The 12,946-nt window shown below is 39.9% G+C and overlaps 1 protein-coding gene across 4 annotated transcripts in view; it reads left to right on the top strand.

Annotated features, from left to right (window-relative positions):
* The window catches only part of HERC1 (HECT and RLD domain containing E3 ubiquitin protein ligase family member 1), a 423,490-nt gene extending 411,841 nt beyond the window's left edge, over positions 1-11,649 (top strand). For all 4 annotated transcript variants that reach the window (XM_033919754.1, XM_033919753.1, XM_033919752.1 and 1 more), the window contains exons 76-78: positions 6,511-6,663; positions 7,334-7,639; positions 10,859-11,649. In XM_033919754.1, the coding sequence (XP_033775645.1) occupies positions 6,511-6,663; positions 7,334-7,639; positions 10,859-11,044 (645 nt within the window). In that variant the 3' untranslated portion in view covers positions 11,045-11,649. The remainder of the gene's footprint in view (positions 1-6,510; positions 6,664-7,333; positions 7,640-10,858) is intronic.
* Positions 11,650-12,946: the final 1,297 nt, after the last annotated feature.

Here is a 12,946-nt window from a genome sequence, read left to right as displayed (position 1 = left end):
TGATTTATGAACCTGTGAACAAAATGAAAATTCCTGATCATTAAAATGAAGAATACGCCATATATCCTTCAAATCACATGATTGAACCAAATTATCTAAAAGATTTTATACTTTTACCTGGTTTTTTATCCATTAATGGATCCATTACAGCATTAAAATCTCCAGCCACCACTAAATTAGAAGCAGCCAGTGGTAACAACATACTCTGCAATTTTTTAAAGAATTCTGATTGATTCGAATTAGGGGCATATATATTGAACAACGTCAGGGCATTATTTCCCATACTTATATCAACATGTAGCCATCTTCCATGTGGGTCCGAATTTACTATCTTAAAATTGGCCATACACTTTTTATTTATAAGAACTGCTACTCCTGCTTTTTTACCCTCTGCTGGAGCAAAAAAACATTCTTTCACCCACCCACCCGTTAGTTTCTGTGATTCCTTTATATTAAGATGGGTCTCCTGCAGACAATAAACATCCGCGTTTTGCTTCTTTAAAAATGAAAATACCTTTTTCCTTTTGATTACATGATTCAGGCCATTGACATTAATAGAAAATATCTTAAAAGACATAATATATTTTATACTCCTTATCATAATCTTCCTCTTCCCTTCTTCCATAACTAAGATCTAAAAAACTTCTCCCCATGGCACACATTCTTACCTCCAAATTACCCAATCCCTTATTAATCTTTTCCTTAATCATCCTAGTAATATCTTTAATACCCACCTTCTTCCCACCCTTCCCCCCCAATATAATGACTGCTTAAGGACACACATTGGACAGTAATCCCAACTTCCCCCCTCCCCCCCAGGCAACCAATATTTATTAATAACCCCTTTATTCTTTATTGAGACAAACTCACTACCTCTCCACAATATATCTAATTATATCTCTCTTCTTTTTCCATTTTAAAGTAATTAATTTCTCTATCTATTATTTAACCTTTAGTCACATAACCATATTTATTTCCTAACATTCCATTAATGCATTTTTATCATTTCACCAATCTCTAATTCATTCCCCCAACATTTTATTTCATTCAAGAAAATTCTATCATAGTCATATATTTAATAAAAAGTATCATTTTCCTATATCTTATATTATCTAATCCATCTTCTCCTATCCTCCTTTAAATATCCAACAACAAATATCCATCTCTTCATATATTTCTGTAAAAAAAAAAATTTCAATTTTATAAGTTTTTATCCCCTATTTGTATTTAAACATTTGTATTTCATTTTCAAAATAATTTTTCCCCCCCTTTTTATATTTCCTCTTCTCCAAATTAAATCCAATCTTTTTAAAACTATATTATCACAACATCAATCTTTACATTCCTTCAGCTACCAATAAATTCTTATGTATCTTTCTTTTATATTATTCATTTTCCTTTCCTTTACTTGCATTTAAATATCATATAACTTGTCCTTTCTATCATTAGTCCATTCTGCAATCTTTTCCTTATTGTCCTTTCATTCTTTACTTTCTCCTTTTCTGACTTATTAAATAAACTGAACTTTCATATTTATTTCTTATCTCCATCCATCCACTCTTAAAGACTTTTGACTGCCAATTGTCATTCATTTTTTTTTTTTATAATATCCTTTTAGTCTCTCAGTCCTGCTTTCTTCTTCTTCACATCTATTTATTTTCCTATTCAGTCTTCACTTTTCCTTTTGTGTTAATTTGTCCAGTCCTTTAATCCTTCTTGTTCATTCTTTACTCCAACCATCCATCTTTCAGTCTCCTAAAAGTTCAGTCTAATAACTTCACTTTAATATCTTTCCAGTCTATCCTTCTTTCTACTTTCTTTTTTACATTCTTTTATTTTCTTTTTCACTTGTTCATTTTTATTTCCTGTTCTTTGTTGCATATTCTTCTTTTTCCAACAAACAAAAGTCCCATAGTTCTTTATATTTAATTTTTTGTTCAATATCCACCAATCCAGTCTTAGTATTTATCCCTTCATTTCAACACCCATTGTGCTAAAATGACATAGGTTCTGATTTTGAAAGAAAGGTCTTTAGTTTTTCCGGATCAACAAAATACAAAGATTTATCCTCACAAGATACCCTCATTTTTGCTGGGTAATATAACCCATACTTATATCCTTTTTTCCTTTAATTGAGATCTCAGATCAAGGAATTTCTTCCTAATATTTGCTGTATTTTTAGCAAAGACTGGTAAAAACCATATTTTGGATCCTTTATAGTTTAAGTTTTTATCTTTTTTGGCAGCATTTAAAATTTCTATTGCTTGCTGGTATCTTAACATCTTGAATATTAATGGTCTTGGTCTCCCTTGATTTTCCAGACTCTTTATTGGAATCCTGTGTGCCCGTTCTATTTCCAAAGGCTGTTTGAAATCCAACTGCAATAATCTAGGAATTAAATTTTCTAAAAACTGTATTGCATTTTTCCCTTCCAAATTTTCCTGTATTCCAAAAAGTTTTATATTCTTTCTTCTTCCACGGTTTTCGTAATCTTCCAGCTGACTTTTCAATTGAATTATTTCCAAACTGTCATTTTTGCATCTTTTTCCTTCACATTCTAAGCTCTCCATTTTAACTTCTAACTCTGTTGTTCTTTTATTAGCTACTTCCATTTGTCTGTGTATATACATTTGTCTGTGTATATTGTCTGTGTATATTCAAGATTATTTACATTGTCCAATTTGACACGGACTAGAGGACATGTAATGAAGCTAAGGGGGGACAGGTTCAGGACTAATGTCAGGAAGTTCTGCTTCACTCAGAGAGTGGTTGACGCCTGGAATGCCCTCCCAGAGGAGATTATGACGGAATCGACCGTCCTAGGCTTCAAGAGCAAACTAGATGCATATCTCCTTAAGAGAGGCATATAAGGATATGGTGGACTATAAATTAAGCCAGGTGTACACCTGGCAGGGCCTCCGCGAGTGCGGATCGCCGGACTTGATGGACCGAAGGTCTGATCCGGAGAAGGCAGTTCTTATGTTCTTATGTTATTTCTTCCTTCAGTTCTGCCATATTACTCACAGTCTCTGTCAGCATTTGTTTGATTTGCCTCAGTTCCCCCATAACTTCAGCTTTGCTTAACTCCTCTGATACATCAGCAGGAAGCGGAACCTTACTCGGGGTAATTTGATCCTGCTTCTGCCTTTTCACAACCCCTCCGGTTTCACTCTTACTCTGTCGGGTGCTCGCCATGCTCCCGCTGTCCTCTCTGATGTTTTCAGCCGAAAACAGTTTAAAACGAAATCTTTATTTATTCAACGGTTGCCCAGGTAAGAGGAGCGCTGCGATCACACGACCATTTTGTGTGCGCGCTAAGCCACGCCCCTCAAGTTTGGAGTTCTTATGATTTCAGGGGGACTTCCTGGGACACCAGGCCGCACAGTGGTATAAATTGATATCTGGATTCATGAATTAAAAACCAAGAACTGGTCTTTGGGACATTTGGAGCATTGAGATCATGCATCAAATTACTGCATCTCAATGACCACGAATTTGGTCTTGGAGGATGAGATGTACAGTGTCTGCATCTATGAGGCAAACTTGTTTTTTTCTGTTAAATAGAGCATTTTGGACCCCTGTTCGTTTACAAAAATTAGATAGCTCTAAGTCTAATAGATGTTGGCACTGTCATCTCGAAGCTGGGACTTTAGATAATCTATTATTCTATTATCCATTTATTTTGGCATTCTGGATATCGATATGGGGGCCAAATAAATAATTTATTAGAAAATCCAGTGGCTTTAACATATGATACTATTTTATTTGGCATGTCAATGAGAGCGAAGAGTCAGATTTCTTAAAAAAAATAATAAGCTTTTTACTTATTATGACAGGCGTCGCCATACAACAAATTACATTTAATTGGAAAAATTGGAGCAGATTAAACTACAGTTTCTGGTGGAATTCTTTGTGTCATATATATAAAACTAGTCTTTAAGCCCGTTACATTAACGGGTGCTAGAATAGATGTGTGTGTCTGTCTTTCTTTCTTTCTCTCTCTCCCCTTGGCCGCTGTCTGTCTGTCTATGCTTATTTGTTTTTCTCTCCTTGGACACTGGCTGTCTCTCCTGAATGTCTTCCTTTCTGTCTGTCTCACTGGCCCCCTGTGTGTCATTCTTTGTGTCTGTGTCCTTGTGTCATTCCCCCCCCCCCCCCCCAGAGCAAAGCTGTCTGCCCCAGCATACCCCTTTCCCTCTCCTTGACCCTCTTGTGTCTTCCCCCTCCCCCCCCCCGAGCAAAGCTGTCTACCCCCCAGCACACCTCTGCAACAAAAGCATCCCCTTATACCTGCAGCACTGGCATGACACCCTTCAGCCAATCGTGAGTGCTCAGAGCGCGACAGGGAGCGGGGCCTGCAGCTTCTTCGGCGTCGGTGAGGAAGGAGAGATTGGCCCAACTCTCCGCAGGGGCTTTGGGGACAGTCTTGTGCAGCTCGAAGCCCTCCTCCCAGCAGCACTCCATACTGCCTTCCTCCGGCCGCACTCCATACTGCCTTCCTCCCGCCGCCCAGAATAGATGTCTGTATGTCTGGGGTTTCTTTCTGTCTATCTCCCTGGCCCCCCTGCTTGCCAAAGCAGCCCCCTTTCCCTCTCCCCCTGTTCTGCAATGCCTACCTGCTCCGTGGCCCCCTTCTGTTCCTCCCCCATCTGTTCCTCCCCCACCTGATTGCTGTCTGCCCCCAGCACACCCCTCCCCCCAAAGCAGCCTCCTTTCCCTCTCTCCCTGTTCTGCAATGCCTACCTGCTCCATGGCCCCTTTCTGTTCCCCCCCCCCATGATTGCTATCTGCACTCAGCACAACCCTCCCACCAAAACAGCCCCCTTTCTTGCCTGCTCCATGGCCCTTCTTTTTCCTCTTCCCCTCCAATTCTTCCCCTCCAGCACACCCCTCCCCCCAAAGCAGCCCCCTTTCCTGCCTGCTCCATGGCCCTTCTTTTTCCTCTTCCCCTCCAGTTCTTCCCCTCCAGCACACCCCTCCCCCCAAAGCAGCCCCCTTTCCTGCCTGCTCCATGGCCCTTCTTTTTCCTCTTCCCCTCCCGTTCTTCCCCTCCCTCCAGTCAGCGCTGCCATTCCTATTTAAAACGATCTGCTGAGGTTCGCGGCCGGCTGTACCGAACCTCGCAGGCCGCTGTTCACCTCAGTAGCATGTTCCCTCTGACGCGATCGCGTCAGAGGGAATGTGCTATCACGTGGAGAGCGGCCTGCGAGGTTCGCTACAGCCGGTCGCGAACCTCAGCAGGCCATTTTAAATAGGAATGGCAGCGGTGACTGTAGGGAGGGGAAGAACAGGAGCGGTAGCGGTTGTTGCGGGAGGGGGGGAGTCGGCGACGTGCAGGTCGCTGTAAACAGGAGCTGCAGCGGCGGCAGGACCATGAGCCCTCCTTCCACCATCCGCTGCCAGAGCCGCTCCTGTCGCCCGATGCAGTTAACTGGTGCATACGCATCAAGGCTGGGGACTCGCGCATGCGCACTCCTACGGCCACACACCTACAGCGCACGGAACACGCAAATAGGACTGCGCATGCGCGGCTAGCTCTTTATTATATTAGATGCAAAGAACATTAGCCACACAGAGAGGACATTTTAATAAATTTCTAGATGTTTGGAGGCCATTAACAGATTATTGTAATGAGTAAATAACATTTTTCCCTTAAAAATACAATTATAATATGAGGAGGGTAGGGTGGGGTGATTCTGTTCTTTCATTGACTGTTTCAATTAATAGAAAATATTATATAGTATAATATATGTGAATGTATATTATATGATAGAGGTGGGAGGGAGGGGATAACTTTCATTAAATTAAGATGATTATGTTAGACTATCAAGTGATGTTTTTAAGTTCAAATGTTATTTCTTGATACACTTGTAAGTTGTAAAAATGAATAAAAAATTTATTTAAAAAAAATAATTTTAGAAATTTACACTCAGTCTCTTAAAATAGTTTACTCTTCTTATTTACATTATAAAATCTAACAAATCAGTTTATTAAGTCTTAATAATCAGCTTGATAACTGTATATTTCAAATAGTTGTATACTTTGCTGCTACTTGTGTAACTAAAGCTTGGTGACCCATATTGTCTCATTTCAAATGCATCCAAGAATAGAGCCTTGTTTTGAACTATTGCATCTATGTCAGGAATGAATTATTTCTTATAGAATCATATTGATTTAGGTCTCAAACAGAAAAGGAGATCTTTATTGTGTTTCATAGTATCTGGCATCATTCTGTGAAGGGGAAGTGGTGGGTGTATTAAAGAGGTTGAGTTCTTCAGAAAAGTTTGTCCAGAAGTCACCTCTTTGAACCTAATGGTTTTCATTTATATAATGCCATATCTGTATGTATGCTGCACTGGTAAATTCTTACAGTTACCATGTCTCTTTCCAGAACAGTATACAATTAATTATGAAAACAAGATGAATGCATTATCTGATAATCTTATGAAAATATCTGTATCCATGTTTCAGCAGAGCTCATTTCTTATGAATGTGTTTCCTTTGTTTCAGATGATTCCAATTGATTCATTTGTTGGTCAAAGTGCTGATGGTAAAATGGTTCCCATAATTCCTGGTGGGAGCAGTATCCCACTTACCTTTTCCAATAGGAAAGAGTATGTGGAAAGAGCAATTGAGTACAGACTCCATGAAATGGATCGGCAGGTGAGAAATGACTTATCTACTTTCCATTTGTTTACCTGAACACAACAGATATTGGAAAAGAAACTTTGATATAATGGAATGGAGCTCCTTTCAAACTCTTACTCCTCTTTTCTAATCGCCTGCTCACTGATACAGACAAGGATTATAAGGATTTCCATAAAACATGTTCTGTGCATTTTTCCCACCATGTACCCCCCAGAGTTTTGCCAAACTCCTGTCCCTGCTCAGCTGGCTCTTACTGATTCAGATGCGTATTTAATTTCTTTAATGGTAACGCTACTGTAAAAGCTAGAGATTGAACTATCTCTTAAACATAACTTGGTTGCCTCATGTTTATCTGGTTGTATTGCGAAATACAACCCAAGCAGCTAACTCCACTGAATAGTTGGTAATTATATCCAGAGCCTTGTCTTCTGAATATTAGACCTGTAGTGAGACTCATTAGATTCATTGGCTTTATGTGGGATATATATCATGAGCTTTACTTGCTGTAATCCCAGATTTTGTTGAGTCCTGGGGCTGTTTTTGAACTAACATCTATACTAGAAGGCTGCTGTACCATTCTTTTGCAAAGAAATTCTTCCTTGAATCTACTTCTCTCATGATCCTTTGTAATAAAAGTGTTTGATTGAATAGTGTTAAATGAAGTATCATTTTGTTTCACCTGTAGGTAGCTGCTGTGCGAGAAGGAATGTCCTGGATTGTCCCAGTGCCTCTGTTGTCGCTTCTCACTGCTAAGCAGTTGGAACAGATGGTCTGTGGCATGCCAGAAATCTCTGTCGATGTCCTGAAGAAAGTTGTGCGGTATCGAGAAGTGGATGAACAGCATCAGTTAGTGCAGTGGTTCTGGCAAACCCTTGAAGAGTTTTCCAATGAAGAGCGGGTCCTTTTCATGAGATTTGTGTCTGGCCGATCTCGACTGCCAGCCAACACCGCTGACATTTCTCAACGATTTCAAATAATGAAAGTTGATAGGGTAAGTGCTATGTCCATTGTTTTGAATATGTCTTGATAGTGTTCTTTTTTTATTTTGGGGGGTCTCCTAATGCCAATCATGATAGTCAATTTCAACTGATTGAGAACCATCTATTTTGGAGCCAGCAGGAATATTGTTTAGAGGCACTCTTCTTCCAAACCATTAGGACAAAGGGCTGGAAATGTAACGTGCATGTAGATTTGAGTTGCAAAACATGGTGAATAGATAATTTATGTTGTTTTCCTAACTCTAGTGAAACAGACCATACTCGGAGAAGCTTTATTTTTAAACAGCATTTTGGAAAGTTCAGTTAAATAGCAAACTTGTAGCAGTGAAGAGATATATTTAACATTTGTTTAGAATTTAATAATGTTAGTGAAGAAAATCTTTACATTTTAAGACACTAGTGATAAAATGAAGTCTTTATACTAGCAGATGCATCTGATCTAGAATTCTTCACCATGATACCAATATGTATTGTACAAGAACACTAGTGCTTATTCATGCTATGAAGTATACTAGAGCATTGCAGAGTGCTGAATGCTGAAAGTCACTGCTGCTATTGTATTTCAGTCAAAATATAATGAAAATGTGTTGTACATGCTAGCAACTAGCTCTATACATTGAACTAGAATCATTTCTTTGCATTATTGGATTGCTTGTAGCAAATCTGGCTCCTTGGTATCACAGAATACTAGCGTTAGAGCTTAGAGCTGGGATTGAGACCCAGAGGAATGACTGCTACAGAGACAAAACTTCCAGGGACTGGAGTAGCACTGAGAAGTTCAACCTCCAAGACTATGGTCTGTGATAATTAGAGGGAAGAGAGGGTAGCAGGGAAATGAAATATTCGTTCTGCAATTTCAGTTATAGGTCAGTAACCACCCAGACAATTTCCACCAGACAGTTCCCACCTGGAAAATTACCTCCTAGGTCAATTTCCACTAGATAATTCCCACCTGCTCGTAATGGACAATTTGGAGCCATGACCAGACATAAACCCAATAATAAAAAAAACTTCCATTCAAAAAAAAACAACAAAAAACACCTTACCCAAACATTCAGAATCTCACCCTAACACTCGGGGGGCTGCACGTACTCAGGCTCTCTCCCTATTCCTAGCACTCGGGGGGCTTGTGCCTCTTGTTAAAAATTGCAGTCCTTTTAGATAGCTCTGCATCTTTAGTTGAAATACCTAATTTGAAAGTGAAAGTAATTTGTTCTATTTTTTTACATTGGACATCTTCTGTTGCTGAACAAATTATCTCAACACAAGACCAAAAAACAAATCTAAATTTATATGTGAATTGCTGATGTGAATAATCTGTGGTCATGCCTTGACTTGGGGCTTTTTACTGGAACTGTTTGATTAATTTGTATATTTTACACAGCTGACACTGTCACCATATTATTGCTGCAGTCTGTAGATGTATTTGTATCGGGAAACACAGTGGCTGCTATAGAAAGTCCTTTCTGAACTGTTCACTTTTATTGCCTTATAGCCTGGAAATGAAACACATTAAAAACAAGTGTCTGTTCCATGTGTCCTTAGCTAATAAAGCCAAGTGAAAAATATATTCCAGAAATTCATTTAAAAAATATTGCAATAGATTTCTGGTGTAACCAACTGATTTAAAGAATACAACAAATGACTGGATAAATTCAGCATTTTCTGTTTGTTCCCTCTGGTGGATAATGAACTTGAAAGTAAAGACCCAATCATGAACACCATATCGGTGGCAAAAGAATTTGGGGACAAAGTTGTATAAGGGCACATACTAAAGGATGGGTTAAAAGAATTGCAGTGCATAGTCAGGATGATTATTAAAAAGTTGAAAGTGATGGTGTCATCAAGAGTCTGCCTAGATCAGTTCAGTCTTCCCTCCTAGTTAGATTTCTGAGCAAAGGGCTGTTGACAACTTTGACAAAGCAACAAGTTTCCATGGCCAACATTGGTCAAAGTATACATGTGAAAACAATCTCTCAAGCATTCCAGAAATCTGGTCTCTGATAGGGTAGCAAGGAAAAGCCATAACTCAAGAGGGTTCACCTTGAATCCCAATTGAAATATGCTAAAGAACACTCAAGAGATACTGGAAAAAGGTTTTCTGGTCTAATGAAACTAAATTAAAACTGGGATGGAATTTTATCTTTCAGAATGACAACCTGAAGCAAAATGCCGTAGCTACGGAGCAAAAAGCTAAATATCCTGAAATGGCCCATCAGAGCCATAACTTTAGTCCAATTGAAAATTTGAGGCATGACTTAGATGGCTGTCCATAGACACTCCCAAATGAATTTGATAAAGGTTAAACAGCGCTGTAAAGAATGGTCTAATACTGACAACTCTAAGTGTGCAAACTTGTTGGAGACCTTTCCCTGAAAATTCACAGCTGTATCTGCAAACATCATAGAAACAGAGAAAATATCTAGTCTGCCTAATCATGCCATCTACTATCCCCTCCTCTCCCTTAGAGAGTCAATGTACTCGTCCCAAGCTTTCTTGAATTCAGATACACTTTTTGTCTCCACCAGGAGGCCATTCCAAGCATTTGCCACCCTTTCTGTGGAAAAATATTTTCTGAGGTTGTGTATCTGCTCAGAGTAGAGACTTATCCAACTGTTGCTTTAGTTGTATTTTTGGGTACATGCTTTATCGCGCAGTAAAGCTGATGTGAATGCACGTAGATCTGATGGACTGATGCAACAAAATGTGAAAATGTTCAGGGTCTGTATGGTTTCTGTAAATACCATATCTATGGAGACCAACACCCAGCCTTCTCCCCCTCCACCCACCAAAAAAAGGAAAACGCTAAATGATACCTTTTGATTAAGACCATGAAAACTTTAAGGATTACTAAGGTCTTTTTTAGTTTATTGAATGACAAAGTACAAACAAACATAGCAGCTGATACAGCATTTTCAGTATACAGAGCCCAAAACAACAAACCACCAGAACAGGCGGAGACAGTCAGAGTCTGGGTTGGGTCCTTATAACCAGACTCAGCCAAGCCCCACCCTTCCCTCCCACCCCTCCACAACTAAGGTCTTTTAGTCTTGCTTGAGGAACAGAACTTTAATAGTCCTAAATGGTGCATCCTTAAATATAAATGAACCTTCTAAATGAAAGTATATATATAGTGACATGGTATCAGTTCTAATTATAAAAAAATTGTAGCTACTTCAGTTGTACTCATGTCATTTTCTCTTTTTCTGCAGCCTTATGACAGCTTGCCTACCTCACAAACCTGTTTCTTTCAACTGAGGCTCCCACCCTATTCCAGCCAGCTAATCATGGCAGAGCGTTTGCGCTATGCAATCAACAATTGCAGGTCAATAGATATGGACAATTACATGCTCTCGCGCAATGTGGACAATGCAGAGGGCTCAGACACAGATTATTAATTTCTGTGAACAATATTCTCTTCCTTTTATTACAAGATGGTGCCCTAAGTCAGATTCAGTGTTCACATAACTTTGTGCTAACCATAGGTGTTTTAGCAACATAAACATACATTATAAGCAGTACCCAAATTTTAGTTATTCTAAATGTGACAAAAACAATAGATGTTTATATTTTTTTGTGATTGCAAAATAAAAATGCAAAAAGTGCTATTAGTTTTCTCCATACTTCTGTCACTTTTGATAAGTTTGCATGGAGCCTTCTGGTGCATTTTGGTTGGGACTGGTACATTGGTGAACCTTCCCAGTGAAAATAAAGTTGTACATTGTGTATAATTGTTCGTTAGAGAACAGTTTTACATAAATATTCATATATTTATTTTGTTTTAATTTGAATTGCCTGTGCAGGGTTCCTTATGCAGAAAAAAATAAATAAAAGCAAATTGAAGAATGAAACCAGTGGTGTCATTGCTTTCTCTTACTTACTGTGAGCACATCGAAAACAATGGACAGCTAAAGTCGAGTCAGCATGGCTTCTGCAAGGGTAGGTCATGCCTCACAAACTTATTGTACTTCTTTGAGGGGGTAAACAGCCAGGTGGATAAAGGGGAATCCATAGACATCATTTACCTTGATTTTCAAAAAGCCTTCGACAAGGTACCGCACGAAAGACTGCTTAAGAAGCTATGGAACCACGGGGTGCAAGGGGAGGTCCACCGATGGATCAAAAACTGGCTGGCAGACAGGAAACAGAGGGTTGGAGTAAAGTGCCATTACTCAGACTGGCAATGGGTCACGAGCGGAGTTCCGCAGGGGTCGGTGCTGGGACCGCTCCTGTTCAATATATTTATTAATGACCTGGAGGCGGGAACAAAATGTGAGGTCATTAAATTTGCGGATGACACCAAACTATACAGCAGGGTTAAAACCACAGAAGACTGCGAAGATCTACAAAAGGATCTGACGACACTGGAAGAGTGTGCCAAAAAGTGGCAAATGAGCTTCAACATAGGGAAATGCAAGGTCATACATGTAGGGAAAAAGAACCCGATGTTCACTTACAAAATGGGGGGGATCACTGCTAGGGGTAAGTAACCTTGAAAGAGACCTGGGAGTGATGGTAGACACAACATTGAAGGCATCGGTGCAGTGCGCCACAGCCTCAAGGAAAGCAAACAAAATGTTGGGTATCATTAAGAAGGGTATCACGACCAGGACGAAGGAAGTCATCCTGCCACTGTATCGTGCAATGGTGCGCCCGCATCTGGAGTACTGTGTCCAGTACTCATCGCCGTACCTCAAAAAGGACATGGCAGTACTTGAGGGAGTCCAGAGAAGAGCAACTAAGCTAATAAAGGGTATGGAAAACCTCTCATATACTGACAGACTGAAAAAGCTGGGGCTGTTCTCCCTGGAGAAGTGGAGACTTAGAGGAGACTTGATAGAAACCTTCAAGATCCTGAAGGGCATAGAAAAAGTAGACAGGGACAGATTTTTCAAATTATGGGGAACCACAAGTACAAGGGGGCACTCTGAGAAATTGAAAGAGGACAGGTTTAGAACAAACGCTAGGAAGTTCTTTTTCACCCAGAGGGTGCTGGATACATGGAACGCGCTCCCGGAGGCTGTGATAGGCAGGAGCACGTTACAGGGCTTCAAAGAAGGTTTGGATAGGTTCCTAGAAGACAAAGGGATTGAGGGGTACAGATAGGAGTAGTGGTAGGTTATAGGGATGGGAGTAAGAGGTAAGTTATAGAAATAGTCTGCTCAGGCAATAGGCCTGATGGGCCGCTGCAGGAGCGGACCGCTGGTCTGCATGGACCTCTGGTCTGCCTCAGCGGAGGCAACTTCTTATGTTCTTATGACTTTGTTATCATACATTTTGCTCTCAGGCTCCTTTGAGAT

Source organism: Geotrypetes seraphini, chromosome 14 (assembly GCF_902459505.1).
Source record: "Geotrypetes seraphini chromosome 14, aGeoSer1.1, whole genome shotgun sequence".
Lineage (NCBI taxonomy): Eukaryota > Metazoa > Chordata > Amphibia > Gymnophiona > Dermophiidae > Geotrypetes > Geotrypetes seraphini.
This window is presented reverse-complemented; position numbering and strand designations above follow the sequence as displayed.